This window comes from Cydia amplana, chromosome 25, assembly GCF_948474715.1.
Source record: "Cydia amplana chromosome 25, ilCydAmpl1.1, whole genome shotgun sequence".
In the NCBI taxonomy this organism is placed as follows: Eukaryota; Metazoa; Arthropoda; class Insecta; order Lepidoptera; family Tortricidae; genus Cydia; species Cydia amplana.
In genome coordinates, this window is record NC_086093.1 from 1119888 (window position 1) to 1139697 (window position 19810).

At 36.6% G+C, this 19810-nt stretch overlaps 3 protein-coding genes across 3 annotated transcripts in view; all 3 read left to right on the forward strand.

Annotated features, from left to right (window-relative positions):
* Nucleotides 1-19810, forward strand: part of LOC134659536 (ferritin heavy chain) — a 118611-nt gene that overhangs the window by 21366 nt on the left and 77435 nt on the right. The window lies entirely within an intron of this gene.
* On the forward strand, nt 143-6094 carry LOC134659861 (uncharacterized). The gene is made up of 4 exons (XM_063515570.1): nt 143-212; nt 331-514; nt 4483-4587; nt 5971-6094. Exons 1-4 carry the CDS (start codon nt 143-145, stop codon nt 6092-6094), a joined length of 483 nt encoding a protein of 160 aa, XP_063371640.1.
* Nucleotides 8255-19262, forward strand: LOC134659514 (zinc finger protein 454-like). The gene is made up of 4 exons (XM_063515173.1): nt 8255-8427; nt 15877-16081; nt 16829-16993; nt 18249-19262. The coding sequence occupies exons 1-4, from the start codon at nt 8302-8304 to the stop codon at nt 19238-19240; spliced, it is 1488 nt and encodes a 495-aa protein (XP_063371243.1). The 5' UTR covers nt 8255-8301; the 3' UTR covers nt 19241-19262.

Consider the following 19810-nt stretch of genomic DNA (forward strand, 5'->3'; position numbering starts at 1 on the left):
CAAATTGACTGACATCACGATTCTTGCTATACGTTCCTACCATCTATGGTTTGCTATGGCAAAAGATAAAAATTACATTACAACGGTATTGCTTTTTATTTTGCTTTTATAATTACATTAATTTTAGTATCACAAAGTTACTATGTCTAATCAAGATACTGATCAGCCACATCTTCAATGTAATAATCAGCAACACACAGAAGAAGACGAAGGTATGCTTTTTAATTTAATTTTCCAGTAGCCTAACCTAGCAGAAGTTGTAAGGAAAGTAGATGTTTCCTTGCCTCGACAAGCTTACTTCAGTGACTTAGCAAATATTCTTAAAATCAGATGCAGAATTCAATGAGAACTTATCGAAGGACTTCGACTTGCTGCCGCTGTTCGAACGGCAGTACAGTGCCTACGTAAGCATAAAGAAATACTCACTCAAGAACAACGAAAAGCTGAGGAACCGCTGGCATGAACGCGTGATGACCGGAATTTCAGCCGGCATTAAAGCGATGCCTAATATCAAGTAATTCTGTTTTTTTTTCTTGTAACAGTTTAGCTGTTGTTTAGTGTTCTAGGCAGTAAAACAACTAGTACATAATAAAAAAACTATATTAAAAACAAAGAAAACGATTTTGTAAAAATAACTAAAGTTGAGGGTAGGTAGATTAGTAGATCTCAGAGGTGGTTCTTTATACAATTTAAAGCGATCCCGTATTCACTTGCACGCACTTATGAACGAGTGCCACTTCCCTGCTGTGCGCTTGGTGCAGTGGTGGTTGCGCATGTAAGTGGTGGTGACGTCACGACCTTGAGGTCTTCACGGGTCAGCAGGGCAGCAGGTGGACTCCGGAGCCAGTGTTGGTAGTGTAGGTGGTAGGACCCTGGAATTTATCATTATTGGACATTTAGTAAAATGTCCGATTTTGCGTTACTGCCTGCAACATTTCGCCGCGTGAAGGAAAAGCGCAAGATGAAAGTGCAGAAAGCAGGAAGGCAAGCTCAAAGCATTAAATAGTGATCAGTGATGTGGTAGAAACATACAAAATCAACTCAGTACTATGGAGTAAGTACTTATGCAGTGAAAACTATTAAATTCAAAACATGTAAAGTGGAATTTATATTGAAAAACAATAATGTTAACCTATAGCAATTAAGTTTTACTCTAGTTGTATTTAATCTACACATTTATTTGGAAATTGCAAATCATGATTTCACTTTTTAGGCAAGAGGGTAGAAATTCATTACGTTACAAGGAACAAAGGAAACCAATTGTACAGAATTACTGCGGCGAAGCGTAATAAAAGGATCTTAACTACAAATTAATCTAAGCACACACCTTATTAGGAAGAAATAACTATCTAATGATATAATTAGCACAAAGTAGCTATAAAATATAATTTTGCAACACTCACCCGAGCGGGGGAAAACACTAACGCACAAAATAAATTTAGAACATGATAGTTTCTGATGCAATTAATTAATTTTCCGACGGCACATTTTGGAAGGGTTGCACGAGAGCATTATTAAAAATTTAGCTGGAGCGAACACATCGCGCCGCCGCGGAAGTCCAAATGGCCGAGCTCCATGCACGGACACCCCTCGCGCCCCGCGATGTCGATACACACGTCACATACGTGTTTCGCGCTGGATAAGCGCCTACATCACCACACGAGCAAATATTACTATAGAATTATTTATTTAGTTAGGCACTTATATTTTAGTTTTACCTAATATAATTTATTTAGTTTTAAGATTATTCTTAGTGTATTTTTATGACAAAATTGATCATTCAAGGAGCGTCAAGACGCTAACGTTACATACCCCCCTTGTTTGGGAAGGGTTTTACCTAGGTAAAATCCTCTATCGCTATACTGACTCATTGGCTACCCGCCCTGAGCACTAATTTGCCACATTCTTCACACATTTGTACCAATCTGTCATTCTTCGTCTTTTATAACGCCGTTGCATATTATAGTATGCTTCCAGCCTCTTTCATACAGAGTAATTGTATTTTTTTACTTTTACTCGCTGATAGCCAACAATAGATGTTAAAATATTTAGCGGTCTCAATCTTTTATATCTTTGCGGACCTATTTGGAGTATTAATTCTTAGAGAAAAAAAAAATTATATATTTAATAGTACAAGAAAATCAGTAGGTAGATACTGTATTTCTTTTAATACCAAGAGATTATAGTAATGAACCTGGTAGAGGTTTCAACACTGTACCCTTAGTTAGTTAAAAAAATTATATATTTAATAGTACAAGAAAATCAGTAGGTAGATACTGTATTTGTTTTAATACCAAGAGATTATAGTAATGAACCTGGTAGAGGTTTCAACACTGTACCATTAGTTAGTTAAAAAAATTATATATTTAATAGTACAAGAAAATCAGTAGGTAGATACTGTATTTCTTTTAATACCAAGAGATTATAGTAATGAACCTGGTAGAGGTTTCAACACTGTATCCTTAGTGTATTCGTAAAAAAAAGAATAGTTTTAATAGGAACGCGTGATACTAGAATGAGGCCGACGCAGTCGTTTTTTTTTGAATAGAATATTTACCCGTAGAACTAGAACAAATCAATTTAAGGCTCTAGGACCTATAGTTAGTAAGTTTTAAGTCTTTGATGTGCCAAACACTCCTGGCACCAACTTCGTACTTCGTACTCTAACTCTGCCTTTTGCAATGAGAGATATTTAATTTGGTAAGACATGTTTAGTCCGTAGGTGCGTGTTGCAATATACAAATTACAATTAAAAATAATAGCAGAAAATTATTTCCCAGAAGAACACAGAAATAGAAAGAAGCAGAAAGTAGTAGAAATCACTTAAAAACTATCAATCAAGTTATCAATGATCAGCAAAATGTGGGTAGAAGAAGAAAATTTCAAAAGTAGTAAGTGGCCAAAAATATCATTAACGTGTATAAGCACAATTTTGATGATCACTAGGAAAGACTTATAGCTAAAAGAAACAACCAACACCAAAGATTACTAGATAATACTACAGCAAGCACAAGTGAATACGGCTCGAAACCTATTATTGGGCGCCAATGTAACAGTTTAGCTGTTGTTTAGTGTTCTAGGCAGTAAAACAACTAGTACATAATAAAAAAACTATATTAAAAACAAAGAAAACGATTTTGTAAAAATAACTAAAGTTGAGGGTAGGTAGATTAGTAGATCTCAGAGGTGGTTCTTTATACAATTTAAAGCGAGCCCGTATTCACTTGCACGCACTTATGAACGAGTGCCACTTCCCTGCTGTGCGCTTGGTGCAGTGGTGGTTGCGCATGTAAGTGGTGGTGACGTCACGGCCTTGAGGTCTTCACGGGTCAGCAGGGCAGCAGGTGGACTCCGGAGCCAGTGTTGGTAGTGTAGGTGGTAGGACCCTGGAATTTATCATTATTGGACATTTAGTAAAATGTCCGATTTTGCGTTACTGCCTGCAACATTTCGCCGCGTGAAGGAAAAGCGCAAGATGAAAGTGCAGAAAGCAGGAAGGCAAGCTCAAAGCATTAAATAGTGATCAGTGATGTGGTAGAAACATACAAAATCAACTCAGTACTATGGAGTAAGTACTTATGCAGTGAAAACTATTAAATTCAAAACATGTAAAGTGGAATTTATATTGAAAAACAATAATGTTAACCTATAGCAATTAAGTTTTACTCTAGTTGTATTTAATCTACACATTTATTTGGAAATTGCAAATCATGATTTCACTTTTTAGGCAAGAGGGTAGAAATTCATTACGTTACAAGGAACAAAGGAAACCAATTGTACAGAATTACTGCGGCGAAGCGTAATAAAAGGATCTTAACTACAAATTAATCTAAGCACACACCTTATTAGGAAGAAATAACTATCTAATGATATAATTAGCACAAAGTAGCTATAAAATATAATTTCGCAACACTCACCCGAGCGGGGGAAAACACTAACGCACAAAATAAATTTAGAACATGATAGTTTCTGATGCAATTAATTAATTTTCCGACGGCACATTTTGGAAGGGTTGCACGAGAGCATTATTAAAAATTTAGCTGGAGCGAACACATCGCGCCGCCGCGGAAGTCCAAATGGCCGAGCTCCATGCACGGACACCCCTCGCGCCCCGCGATGTCGATACACACGTCACATACGTGTTTCGCGCTGGATAAGCGCCTACATCACCACACGAGCAAATATTACTATAGAATTATTTATTTAGTTAGGCACTTATATTTTAGTTTTACCTAATATAATTTATTTAGTTTTAAGATTATTCTTAGTGTATTTTTATGACAAAATTGATCATTCAAGGAGCGTCAAGACGCTAACGTTACATTCTGAATCGTTTTTAAGAGTTTTTACTGGAAGGAATGTGAGCCAATGTTTTCCTTGTATTTGGAACATAGTCAATGGCAATTGAACTACATAAATAATGTCTTTCATCAAGACAAGAGGGCACGCTTTTTGTATTTTACTTTTCCATTTTGTTTCCAGCGACTACCATTTCCACAACTGTCGCACAAAGTTTCTGCCCTCTGAGTCGCTGGCCAACTACAAGTCATCACATTTCCATCTCACACCGGGACCTGGCGTTGACAAGTAACACATTTTGTTAAGCCCCCTCCACACTCGTGCGCGATCCGCGGCGCGACGCCGCGAACGCGAGTGTGGAGTCGATTTTCACAGACAGCTAAATCGACTCCACACTCGCATTCGCGGCTTCGCCCGCGATTCACGCACATAGTCTGGAAGGGGCTTTACCGTTATATGTAAAGACAATCCCACCAAAAACATTTTCATGTAAAATGTTGCCAAGACGAAACCATAAGGCTCGCACTGACAAAAAGTTATCAGATTTCTTGTAGAGCCAAGCTTCTAACTCTACAAGCCTAACTTCACAAACTCTACACCTTAGTCAAAATATGTGGCTTGACCGTTGCGCTACTGTCACATGGACGTAAGGTGAAAAATGTATTCACTATTCATTATTTTTTATAATACAATAGTTCTTGGAGTAACGAAACGGCCAAGCCACATATTTTGACTAAGGTGTAGAGTTTGTGAAGTTAGGGCTTGTAGAGTTAGAAGCTTGGCTCTACAAGAAATCTGATAACTTTTTGTCAGTGCGAGCCTTATGGTTTCGTCTTGGCAACATTTTACATGAAAATGTTTTTGGTGGGATTTCACTTCTTTTTGTAAATTGCTTCCATCCCCTAATTTAAAGGGTTGCGCGTGTGATTTAAGGTACCATTAAAAATCCTGAAATACGTACCTCGGGGCATCTTTTATACAATCTGCTGTTTACTGATTCCCCATACAAACTTCAACCCTCCTTTTCCCCTAACGCCCTTTTCCACCCCCTTTTCACCCTTACGAAGTGATTTTGGGGTTGAAAAACATATTAAACACATTACAAAAACTATCTACATACCAAATTTCAACTAAATCGGTTCAGCGGTTATTGATTTCCCATACAAAATTCCACCCCCCTTTTCCCCCCCTTAGGGGCAAAAATTGACATTTTTTGTTTTGTTTTTGAATTATTTTGTTGTTTGTGTACTAATACTATCTTACATACCAAATTTCAGCTTCCTAGGACTTCAGGAAGTACCCTAGAGGTTTTGATGATCAACAGTGAGTGAGTGAGTCAGTGACGAAATTGGGATTTTTTAGATATGAATAAAATCTTAAGTATAAGAGCTATGCAATTGAAATTTTTTATGTTTAATAAGTCCACTATTGACATCATATCCCGAGAATTTTGTTTATCTGGTATAATCCAAACCCAAGTTATGAGGGTTCAAAAAAACGACGAAGCGCTTCGAGAAAAGGTAGGTAGTGCCCTTGCGCTTCGCTTTGCTCGTCTTGGCGGGGGCACTACCGTGCCCCCAGATTAGGAGGACAAGTTAAAGCCTATAGATTCAAATAATTTTTGCCCGAAAACTCTGGGCGTGTTTGATTAATTTAATTTTATTTTCTCAGATATGGACAAAGACCTATACCAGATGACATGATATTAAAGAGAATCAAACCGGAAGCTAAACCGACAGCCAGTAAAAATAAAACAAAAACGTCACAGGTAGAGCGACAAGAATCAACCAAGTAAAACAATATTTTGGACGTATCATTACGCAGTTTGGGGAAAGCGGGGTAGGTACAAATTTATAAGTTTATAACGCACTTCAAAATAGAGGGTATTTTGAAGTAGTCAATTTTTTCATAGTACGGTACGCTTTGGCAAGACATTTTCGTCTGTAGAATAAGGCGGGAGGGGTTATCCTCCTATAGGAAATTTGAACTTTGCGCCTTTTTCTACTGAAAAGTGGGTTTGCCAGAGTATATTAAGTTATTTTTAACATATTTTTAATATTTGTATGTTTTTATAAAGAAAATACTGCTGTGAACTGTCTGTGACAACTTATGTCATGTGTGCGTTCAAAAATTACAATATTTCTGTTTCGTTGTAGAAATACTACCATCTATGTTCGTTGAAGAAAAGCTTCTTGCAATTTTTTGAATGTATGCACTGACTTAATATAAAAGAAATAGACACACAAAGCAGAACAAAAACGTCAAGAAATGTGGATCCCAATGACGTTTCGCACCATTTGCATTGATGATAAAAACGCTTACGTAAATTTTAAGTCAAGATAAATGTTTCGTACAGAAAAGAGCTTAATGTCGTAAGCATTAAGTGTCAAATTTGCAAACATAAGTACCAACACTGTTAAAAAATTTAGTCCGATGGCACTAAACGTAACGTATTTACGTCAAACAACGTCAAACGAGAATAATGAACGAATGGAGTCACTTTGGTACACTTTAATATGTATTACTGTACAGGAAAATATTAAAATTGAAGTAATAAATAAAACAAATTTAATTTAATCGGGAGCTCAAATAAAATTAATTCGTGGTTCAAATTCAAACAAATTAAATTTTTAATTCGTAAGTATACGTCTTTAAATACTAATTTCCTTGAAATAAATTCTACTTATTAAATAACTGTGTATTTAAGATCTACATTTACTCATAGCACGGGTGCACGGGGACATTTAGATACTGATTGGATTTTTCTTATAAAGTCTACCTATACTTTATAAAAAAAATCCTGTGGTTGTCATTGTGTTTCGACAGGTTTAGCATTTACAGTTAGTCGATATAAGCCCTTATTGGTGGTGTATATGTCGGAAACAGGGAAATGGGCCAAACACACAAGTGCCGTTTTGGTTTTGCCTTGTTTAAAACTGCATCACCCCTATCTTGCTATAATTAAATAGCAGTCCACTTTGCACGTCGCATAGGTTTTCTTAGAAATCTTCAATTTAAACATAATATTATTTCTTATGAATTCCATTTAAAAATATAAAAAAATATTGACCTCACATCGACTCAATAGAATTTTGTTCCTTGACATCCCTTCTTTGGTACTAACAAATTAATTTATTCAAAACCATAAAATTACCACCAGATTACATAAATTATGTAATGCTATCCAAAGAACTAACCGAAAGAAATACATTCCATCTTTCCATCCTTTTTCCTTGTTTTATCATTGTTATTTTTACATATTTTAACGGCACATTTCGTAATTGTTGACAACTTCACATTTGAGTGTTTCAAACAAGACTAAACGAAAAAGTAATGCATGATCTGTTTTGACATCACTTTTGTGGGGCCATTTTTGGCGGCTGATTGGGTATCCAGGCCGCGTAGCCAAGATACCGATCGCTTACGCTCCGTAGCGATCGAAACGCAACTGTCACTGTCGCACAATATGGAAGAGTGATAGAGAGACATAATGCTTTTCGTTGTCGAAGCGATAGCGATTGTAACCTTGGCTAGGCCGGCAGTTCTTTATACTATATCAATGAATGTATGAGTTTAATTACAACATTGATTAGAAGTACAATTTTGTTTGTGTTTTTATTGTTGGTTTTACTTAATACAAATTAATATTATATGTGTGAGTGTGATAAAATCGCAATTAAAATAGTTGAACATGTTCACACTGCCGTTTTTGAACGCACTTTTCTGTCAAAACTAAACTTATGATGAACTTATGGAAACTGAGGGCCTACCGCGAACTACGTTCGACGTGTTGCCTCCCCGTCACACTTACGTACAAATTTACAAGTGCGACAGAGAGACAACACGTCGAACGTGGTTCGCGGTAGGCCCTCTGTTTTGTATTTTTTGTATCCAACACAAAACAAAAAAATCTAAGATTTAAACACAGACATGTCATTGTCATCGTATGGATTTAAATGAAACATTAGAATATCAACATAATCTGACGAAAGTCATATAATTATGTCTTCGAATACGTGCCTGTTCTGCTTGGGGCCAGAAGGCACGAAAGACATTTTCCATAAACATTACCATGAAGGAAAGAATGAAATGTATTCTGAGCTATTATTAAAAACTTACAATGTAAACGTAAGTACTTTTATGTTTGCGCTTAAACCCTAGAAAATTTGGTGTGTCTAATTGTCCCTTACGCTGTAAAAACAGTGAATAAGTAAGTATATTATAGCAATATGTATATTTAAAGTAGTATGTTCATTACCAGTAAATCATCTCTGGGATCCCTATTGTCCATATGCTACTGTGTCTATTTACCATAATAGCAGAGTATAAAAGATAAATTAAAAAAATCACTGCTTCCGGCAAGACTCAAACTTGCAACCTGTTGGAACACCGGTCCAATCTCTCTAAAGTCTAAACCAACAGAGCTACTGAAGCTTACCAAAGCTCTCAACCTCATATCATTGGATTAAAACTAGGTCTATACCAAATTTTATCCAAATCCATTAAGAGTCCCCAGTAAGCTCGTCCAAATTTCACCTTCCCATACAAATGGAGTTTCATTCTGATTTTAAAACTACGCATTGGATACGCATAGAATGACACGATGTATATCTAGTTCTGTAATTAGTTTATATAGCTCCAGTTTATAAAACAAAATAGAGCAAAAATAAGTTTTGTATGAAAAACTTAATTTTGCTGTATTTTTTAACTATGGTATCTGAAGCTATATAAACTAATTACAGAACTAGAGCAATCTAACTAGTCGTTTTAAAATGAGAGCGTAACTACGTTTGTATGGACACAGACTACATATATACAGACGCTGCTATCCCATACATTCAAATGTGACCGCCTAAAAGCGCACCATTACCAGATGGCGTCACTGAAAAAGCACTGTTGCCTATCATGGATACAAGATGGCGCTGTGTCACATCCAAATCATAGAATTCCTAACGACATCTATACGCCTTCATTGAAAGTTAGTAGACATATGTCGTTGCCAACGATTAGAAGTAATCAACAGATGTCGCTTTATAGCGTATTGAATAAATCATGAATCTAGTTTAAAACTGGATCAAGCATGAGGGGTGGAAGGAAATGACCGAACAGGATAGTCTTATGTATCTTTCAGTATGAGTAAAGAGAGTTCGGGCACTTAAGGAGTACAGGGAGGGAAGGGAGAGGCAGGGTACAGAGAAATAGCGTAGCCAAACGGTATAACCATAAAGTAATTTCGGAAAACGATACTGTGGTGATGATAATATTTATATATTATAAGAATGCTACATAAGTCTTGCCATAGAGAAAAAAATACATAGAGTGCTCACTCCATACATCAGTTCAGACTATTAATTTCAGTATCTACATCTAGCATCGAGTAGCGGAACTATCAGTACTGCTACTTGACAATAGATGTAGCACCGACCGGAAAGTCTTATCTCAACAGCATAAGACTTTCCGGTCGGTGGCGACATCTATTGTCAAGTAGCAGTACTGATAGTTCCGCTACTCGATGCTAGATGCTAATAGTCTTTTTGATACTAAAACTGATGTATGGAGTGAGCACTCTATGTATTTTTTCCTCTATGGTCTTGCCGAAACTATTTAAACCGGCTGAAAATAAATACCTGTCATAATAATTTTGCGCATGCTACCATTGGTGCATGGCAAAAGGATTAGACATTACTACTGGCGTAAGTCCGTCTATATGCCACCATGCCACTGGTACTTGAGCGTTTCTTTATATTTTTTTAATCCAATTGCTCAAAAAGTTTAGTTTTTGTAGCTGCAAATCGTGCGTAAAGTTTGATTTTTTTACACTAGTGCTAAAAAGTAATCTGTTTGATACATTTTAAATAAATGAGTATTATGCGAGACCCGCTTATAAATGACCCACCTGAACAACGCGCGATTGGGCATAAAGGAGTATTATTCGAGACCCAATAGTATTACTTGAACAACGCGCGACAGAATGAAGCTGACGTTCGTACAATACACTTTATACACTTAATATAAATGTAATTAATTAGATATATATCAATATAATGAAATAACAAAAGATTCATGTTTTTTTACATTTTATCTTGTCAGTAAAATAAAGGCGCGAAATTCAAATTTTCTATGGGACGATATCCTTTCGCGCCTACATTTTTCAAATTTGCCGCCTTTTTCTACTGTCAAGATCTGGTTGACCATGTATAATTATATGTTCTGAAAATTAATTTTATTACTTTTAATAATACAATTTCTCTTCAATTGGCATAATGCTGACAACAGTGACAACAGAATCCACATTGAAAAAAATGGCAATTAAAAGTAAAACTTTTTTTATTCCCTTCCCGCCTTTTTTATTCAACATTTAAAGTGATTTATGTTTGTAAGTAATTGCCAAGAAAGCATAAGTTATTAAATAAAAATGAGTGATTCAGACGATTTTGGAGTTAATTTAACGCCACCAGATATCAAAGCAAAGGCATCCGTTGTAAGTGACAGGGCTATAACCGCGAAAATCGAATTTTGCAAATTGCGGGCATTTTTCTCTGTCACTCTAATTACGCCTGCATTGGAGTAAAAGAGAAAGATCCCCGCAATTTGCGAATTTCGGTTTTGGCGGTAGCCCCTCAGTATATTTCCGGAAAAATCGAAAGCTCGGTACTCGTGCAAAATGACATACTTCTCGCACTTATATCGAAAACTACTATTTTTTGCCATTTTTTATATTGTGATCTTTTTTGCCACTTTTGTGTTATTTGTACTCAAATTCACGAGCTCTTTCGATCCTAATGAGATAAAATACCTCAATTCATGCTCAATTCACTCTTATCGTGCCTTCTAAAAATTTACGATACAAGTTGCATTGCAATAACTATAAAAAAGTAACTGATTTGACTAGTACGAAAATACCCTATTGTAACAATACGATGCGACGTTGTCGAGTTAAACTGGACTCGCTTCGCAGTAACTCATAGCAGTTTGGCAACGTCGCGTCGTGCTTTTATTTTTAAGCAACAGATTTGTACATGATTTGTACCATCTTAGTACCTATACATACAAAGATATGTTTTCATAACGTTCCTTTTCAACTTCTCCCATGGCAAAACCCGTACCTATCAAACCTGAAATTATTATACAAAAGCATTTAATGTTTGTTTTAATAAACTTTTTCTGTTATAATTAGAATAAATATATCTAATTTTGCGTATATTGACCAGGCAGGTGTTTGTATCACTAATTATGTGACCTATAAGTATAGACAGACAACAGCGTGCACAGAAACGTCAAAAACGGCATCAAGTAATGATTATTGCTATTTTAAAATTAGTCCCCTACTTCAGGGTAATGTTATACGCCTGTTCCTTAAAAAAGCTGAGGGCCTACCGCGAACCACGTTCGACGTGTTGCCTCCCTGTCACACTTACGTACGAATTTACAAGTGCGACAGAGAGGCAACACGTCGAACGTGGTTCGCGGTAGGCCCTCAGAAATGGACACTGAGGCATAATTATCATTATTTTGGAATTTAAGTACTATATAATATTATTTGTAGTCTTTTGGAATATCATATTTTATTTGAACTAATAATATTGTATAATAATAAATCATAAAAGCTCTATTTAGGGACAAGAAAGAACTTTCAACGGCAACACTAAAAATAAACTGTCAAATAGTCAAGTCGCCACAAAGCGGCACCGCGTTTGTTGGTTGCCTTTGCTTTGTTTCTGTTTATACAAACTTATTAATTTCATATTATAGCTTCATTTGAACTATAGTACAAGTACGTGAATAGAATACCTAGACGTGTCTTGCTTGGTGCAGTTGCGTAGGTATGCTAAAAGGAAAGTTGGAAGACCGATGTGGCGCTTTAAAGACTGTGCTAAGCGTGACATGTGCCCAAAATGTGGGAGGTCGTGCCGCTCACGCATCGGCCTCCACAATCACCAAACCCGTTGTCTAAACAGCAATGCATAAATCGTCTGCAATAGACGAAAAGACCTGTGATGATGACGTGAATTGCCGATGTAGTAACGGAACACTACTAATGGTAAAACCTACATATTAATCTGACAGTGTCTACTGTTTGCCAATAAATGATAAAATTGATAAAAAATTAACACTTCAGGTAAGTTTGTTTTGAATACAAAGGTTAATTAAATAATTTATCACCACACCAACTGGTAAAGGCCCCCTTGATTGTTCAAATACTAATGAGAAAATTGCATTTATGATTTATCCCACATGTGGGGCAAAGTAATCAGATCTAAATTTTGAGTTTCCTTATGTTAGCTGGTAGAATTTACTTTTAAATGATGATTTTGAATTATAAATTCTTTATAATGTTCATGTGGATTTGATTTTTTTGGTATTTTATAGTTGGTATTTTCCCTGCATTGGCATGGTGATAAATTCTGTGTTTCATTAGGTGGCAATGTTTGTTTAACCCTCGTGCCTTGAATTCTCACAACGCTCAAGATTCCACTTCTCGAACCACTCGCTACGCTCATAGTTCAAATCTTCTGCTTGCCCTGGAATCAACATTAGCATGAGCGGTTAAACAACTGCTTTGCCCCCTTGCCCACTAATAACTATTGTCAAGTTTTATTTTAACCCCCCATGCTAATATTGATACCCGAGCAAGCAAAAGATTCCAAAGTATTTAGAGTTAGAGCAAGAAAGAAGAAAGGTACGTCATAATTTCAAAGATGTTTGACATTTAAAATAACACATGTACTGCGCAGGCGATCAATATCGCTGCATACTTTTCTTGGTCTAAATCTATACAATGGTTAGTGTTTGCAAACAGACTCCAATGTGAAGGCAATGTGTATTAAACTTTATTGTGATATTATTACATTTTATATATAAAAAATATGTTTCTGATTTCAGGACCCAGCCTCTAGCCACTAGAAGTTACAATGTATGCAACAAGAGAGTGAAGATGAAATAGTCAATGCATCTCTGTACAGTCGCCATCAGATATATCGGAACGGCCAAGGTGTTCACAATATCTGAACACGCACTCTAACGCCCTGACAATAGAGGCGTGTTCAGATATTTGTGAGCGCCTTGGCCGCTCCGATATATCTGATGGCGACTGTACCACAAGTAAAATATTTTGAGTGGAAGATGGTTGAGATTGATTCCTGTTTCAACGGACAGACACATGCTATGAAGATTCTCTTAAAAATAATAAAATACAATTAATAAATTCAATGTTTAACATGATAGTGACTTTATTTTGTCTACCCACTAACAACCAATTTGTTCAATGCTGGCGGGCAATGGCGGTAAACTTAAATATTTGATGTGGTATGAAGCTAAATGTTTTGAACATAATGGCAAGCCACTAAAAAGTTTTAATCCTAGATTAGCCATTAAACTGTGGCTGCCAGTCTGATTTGTTAATTGTTATATAAGTACAGTCAGCGTCATATAGTAGGTAGCATCCAAAGTATTCAAATAGTTCGGTACACCATATTATTTGTATGGCGTACTGAACTATTTGAATACTTTGGATGCGACCTACTATACGACGCTGACTGTACTTAATTTAAATATATATAAATTGTATATTATTTCTACGGCCTCCTAGCTAGTCAGTAGTGACAGTGACCCTGCTCTGCTATGTGCTATGAAGTAGGAGGTCCTGGGTTCAAATCCTCATAGGACATTTATTTGTTTTTTAATTGTGTGTGTATATATTAATGGTCTATATCTATTCCCATCTGTCCACACCTCTTGTATGGCGGCGGGGACAAATGGGCCACCACCATGGGACACCATATTAATACACTTTTAGGGGGATCCGAACCTAGGACTTCCAGCTTTGATATGATCATAAAATATAAGATATGTATGTATTTACATTTACACATTGTATTATTGCTCTCATACATATAGGGATGTTTTTTTAAATGTCGGATGTCTCTTCTCTTTTGAGCATGAATAGAAGCAGGGGATAACTGACAGAACGGGATAGTCTTATGTATCTTTCAGTAGGAGTAGCAGCGAAAGCGCTATTATTGTTTGTCCTTGTCACAGTCTCACATCTTGTTTTATTCCCCACCGTAAATTGACCACCGTGATTGGTCGAATTCATTTGTTGCCCACCATAACAAATAAATTCGACCAATCATAGCGGCGCAATGCGACGCTATGATTGGTCGAATTTACATGTTTTGTCCCTCACGGAGGCACGCGTACACCACTTCTATAGGATGCTACCTTCTATGCTTTTGAGCAAGTTTTTGTCACCTGCCCTGCTATTCAAACTACTCAAGAATTTACAATGTTTTGTTACCAAGTAGGTCGATTAGTGTAAGACTGTCCTAAAATATATGTATAGCTATATGAGGACAATTTTGTAATGCGTAAGGTTAAGTAAATTAATATACAAACAGCAACACTCCTAACTGTACATCGGTACAGTTAACACTTAACAGTGTGGCTGATGATACCATGTAGGTTTAATATATTTTAATTATTATCACGTTTCTAAGAACAATAGTACATTATTGTCGAGGTTCGGAAGTAGCTACTTGCAAGCTGAGGATTCGTTTTAAACGGACGACCTTGGGAGTCCGTTTAATTGAATCCGAAGCCAGCAAGTAGCCTTCCAGCCGAGTCATATATAGTGCTTTTCTCAAAAATGGTGCAAGAGATATTTTACAGAAGCAACGTTCTAATTTTCACAGAGAAAAGTAAAACCATTAAAAAGATTTGCTTGCCGCCTTTAAAAAAAATAGAAGTGTATTTTTCTGCTGAAAATACGCCAACGTATTTGAGACACCTAAATAGTCGCGGTACCAACATTATATTAATAATAAGTGCTGATCATCTGTTCGGCTGTTTAATGGACCTATGCCTTCATTTGATATGGCCATTTAAAGTTTTAAAAAGTTTGGAACTCGTTTAATAATGGAATTTGTATGCAACATTGCAGTCCCGAAATCGAGACAGCAATGTTTTTAACTTTTTAATTTTTAGAATGACCATAAACTACACACTTCGCGACCTATTTTTTAACCGGCAACGTCGACTTTGCCGTCCATTTTTGAGAAAAATTATATTATTTATTACTTAATAATGTTGATATGTTGTCTGTGATATGATCATAAAGTATGAGGATTTACTACAGTGACATCTATTGATAGTCTTTCTCAAACAATCGAGCTATTTAGTGTGTTACAACGGCAAGAAACTAACTGTCTAGTAATGCGATAGATGGCGCTTAGAATAGTTCATGCCATTATTTATTTATTTTTTTCTGCGTCGATTTACTATGTGTAAATGGATGTTTTAAAAGGTTTTTGTTGTAATATGCTAAATAAATTAGAACTATACATGTTAATTTAAAAATTGGCAAGATTTGAAATAACACAAATATATATTTAGGCCCAATGGTGCTCTGAGTGACATCTCTTGGATTTTTGTGGAACTAAGCGAGGCTTGTATGGGCCGATTACTCTATACTATACTTACTTTATGGTATGGAGAATTGGGCTTGCCGAGAAAGTGTTTTAACCGTAAAGAGGTAACAGATAGTTATTTTGCAATTATAATAAGTGTTATGAATTTAAGGTACCACAAGACATCCGAAACAGCAAAATTTGTGAGCATTGTGCAACTGAACTGCGGGCAGCCGCAGAATTCAAAGTTAAAGTTATAAAATCAATCAACTACTTGGCGTCGGCAGATTTGAAAGTAGAAAATGATGACTGTGATGATTTTGATGACAAAATTAGTGTGGAATTTGATGAAGAACCCCAACCTGTTGAAAATACAGGTATGCTGAAGTTCATATTATTATAATAGTAGAGACCCGCCCCGGATTCACACGGGTTAACAAATTATACATAAACCTTCCTCATGAATCACTCTATCCATTAAAAAAAACCGCATCAAAATCCGTTGCGTAGTTTTAAAGATCTAAGCATACATAGGGACAGACAGACAGCGGGAAACAACTTTGTTTTATACTATGTAGTGATACTGAAATACATGTTATGTACTAAAGAAAAAGTGACCATGCAAGCCCACCAGTGGAGGAGGCCGGATTCAAACCAGCATCTTCAGGTAAAACCTGGCCCTAGACCCCAAGACTACACAGCAATTTAAATAAAAATATTTCTATTCTATTCTATTCAATTTATTTGCTTGCACGTAACAATGATCTTGGCATAATGTGTGTGACATTTTAATAAACGAAAAATGGTGACCACTTCACATCTATAGTAAAAAAAACAATAGTTAGCAATCCAGCGCGGGAACGCTACCTGCCCTGCGTGATGGGGCACCAAGGGCTCAAAAATTTGATAGGTATTTTTAATTTTTAGCTTTAGTTATTTTAACTGTAGTTACTTTTAGGTGGTTTTATACCACTTATATAATAAACGAGTGATTAAACTGGTGTTTGAAACCCTAATTGAAACTGGTGTTCTTACAGAGGTAAAAACATTAGGTAATCACTGTTAAAAAAGTATTGTAAAAATTCAATGTGACGTAATAATTTCGTTCACTGTCCGTTTTTCAGGACAAATTTATGTCATAAAACTGAACTCCAAGAATAGCTTTTATGATGATAACAAGACTTCTGTGGCGGATGACACTGAGGTTGTGGGTTTCAATGAAGATGATGAAATTGATGAAACAAGTTTAGCGCAAGAAACAAGCTTATTGAAAGAAAGAACAGATAAAGGTGAGTTTTTTAACCTTTTAACCGCCATAGAAAACGTCATCGAGCGTGCTCGTGTCGCCGGGGGGTACGAAGCAGGGATGTTGCGAACATCCGCATCCGCATCCGCAACCGCGGAACTTCCGCATTATTTTCAACATCCGCATCTGCATCCGCATCCGCATAAAATCGATGCGGAGCTTATGCGGATGCGGATGTCGAACAAGTCGGTACAGGAACGTCTTAGCGGCGGCGTAAGTGCTAGGTAATTTCGTCATTACCTATAACGAAATCATCTAGATCCAGAAAAGTCGGCGAAGTTACTGTTTATTAAATATAACGCACCTATATTCTTGCTCAAATACTAAACGTTTCGTTATTTTTAATAAAAAAAATACAAAAAATGTAATATTTGACGTTTTCTAAGTACCTAATCTTGACATCCGCATCCGCATTCGCATCCGCGGATGTGAGCCTTTAAATATCCGCATCCGCATCCGCATCCGCGGATGTCAAAAAATCTGCATCCGCAACATCCCTGGTACGAAGTTACACGAAGTTTTGTCTTATTTATCAGACAGCGGCGAAATGAGCCCGATTTTGTATGTCTTATATATCAGCTAGTCTACGGCGGTTAAAAGGTTAATATAAAAAAGGCAAACGAACAGGCGTATCGCCTGATGGTAAGCAATTGCCGTTGCCCATGGACACCTGCAAGACTAGAGGGTTGCAAGTGCGTTGCCGGTGTTTAAGATGGGACTACACTCTCATTTAAGATTGGGATGTGAGTTAGTGGAAAGGGGCAAATATTGTAATGATTGTTAGGGTTCCGTACGTCAAAAGGAAAAAACGGAATCCTTATAGGATCACTCGTGCGTCTATCTGCCTGCCTGTCCATTCTCCCCCCCCCCCCCTTTATCTCCGAAAATACTGGGTCTAAAATTTTGAAAAAAATACACAAAATAGTTCTTTAACTATAGATGACAGGAAAACCTATTAGAAATGTGCAGTCAAGCAAATGTGAGTCGGACTTAATGTACGGAACCCTTGAAACGCGATTCCGACTCGCACTTGGCCGGTTTTTATATTTTCTTTAAGTTCTGATGAATATAAACAGCATGATGAAACTGTGTGGCTCAATCGCACTAATCTCAATTCAATTTTGGAATCTACCGCTTGCTTGGATGTCAACATTATCAAGAGGAGTTAAATAACAACTTTACGCACTTGTAAAAAACGTATAACTTAGGTATTAATTATGTTCTATTTCATTTTTCAGGTTATCCAAGCAGTGCGCAGCAAAATTTAAAACAACCGGAATCGCAGAACCACAAGGACTTAAAGGACAACTCTTTAACACTTGTATTCAACTCCAATCTATGTCTATTCAAATCTTTGAAGACCAAATTTGGCTGTTTCGTCTGTAAAGAAGCATTCCTTAACATAAACGATTTAAGACAACATTCGAAAATACACTCTAATGCAGAGGCGATAAAAGCCAAATTCAATCGCTTGAGAGGCATGTCATACCAAAATGCGGATATTTCAAATTTGGAATGCATAAAATGTGGAGCAGCTTGCTTGGATTTGACCGGTTTGAAAAAACACCTCATAGAAAACCATGAGATCAAATTTGGAGATGCTGAACATTTTTTAATACCATACAAATTAGAGGATTCCTTCGAATGTGTTTTATGTAGTGAAAAATTCAACACATACATGAGATTATCAATCCACATGAATAACCATTATTCAAACAATGTGTGCGAAATTTGCGGTAACTCGTATATAAACAGAATGAGTCTAAGAATCCATTTGCAAACGCGGCATAGAGAAAAAAAGTGTAGTCTATGCTCTGATACTTTTTTAACGAGTTACGCGCGGGTCAGACACATGAGGACACACCATAACAGTTCCATGTCAAAGAGGTATTGTCTTATCTGTGGTAAAACGTTCCTTTACACGTATCAGCTGATCGAGCACAAAATTTTAGAGCACGGCGCGAAACGACAGTTGAGTAAATGTTCTTTATGTCCAAAAACGTTTCCGAATACGCAGAATTTGAAGATTCACATACGTTCCGTGCACGTTAGAGAGAGGAATTTTCCTTGTCACGCTTGCGAGATGAGGTTTTTTACCAAGTTTGATCAGAAAAGGCATGAGAGAACGCATTTAGATGAAAAGTCTTATGTTTGTGGGATTTGCGAGAGTAAATTTAAGGGGAAGGACTCTTTGAGAAGACATTTGAAGCGCCAACACGGACATACGTAGTGTGGTATGAGCAGAGCACATAATAATAGCAGAGCACGGAATATTACGCGAAACTCTGCGAAGGGGGCACCACTACCACAATCAGTCACAGTGGACACAATCTAAGGGTCTACCGCAAACGAGACAGTCGAAATTTAACCTGTCTATCACTCTTGCATATTCGAGCGATAAAGAGGCAGATAGCTGTTTGGATTTCGCGATTCCCGGTAGGCCCTGTGTAAACAAATTTGTGTATCAATGTCATATTTTATTGTCTGTGAAAAATTGACAAAAATCTGTTTAAGTGCTATCACATAGTTTCTGTTTATTAGGTTTTTTACAACAAAGTTTAAAATTGGTGGTCACATTTGGGTCAGTCAAAGTGGTCAAAGTTGATTCGCCCTCCCACCACTTCGTAGACTGTGAGTTGTGAATTATTCTGTAAATGGCTGAATTAAACTGAATTAAGAATATAATTGTACATTTTATTTTAATTATAGAGGGAATAAATGGCTAGAAGTGGCTTGGTGTGCTCATATTGTATGTACCTTATTGTGTATTATCACAGAATAAATAATAGTGCTAGGTACA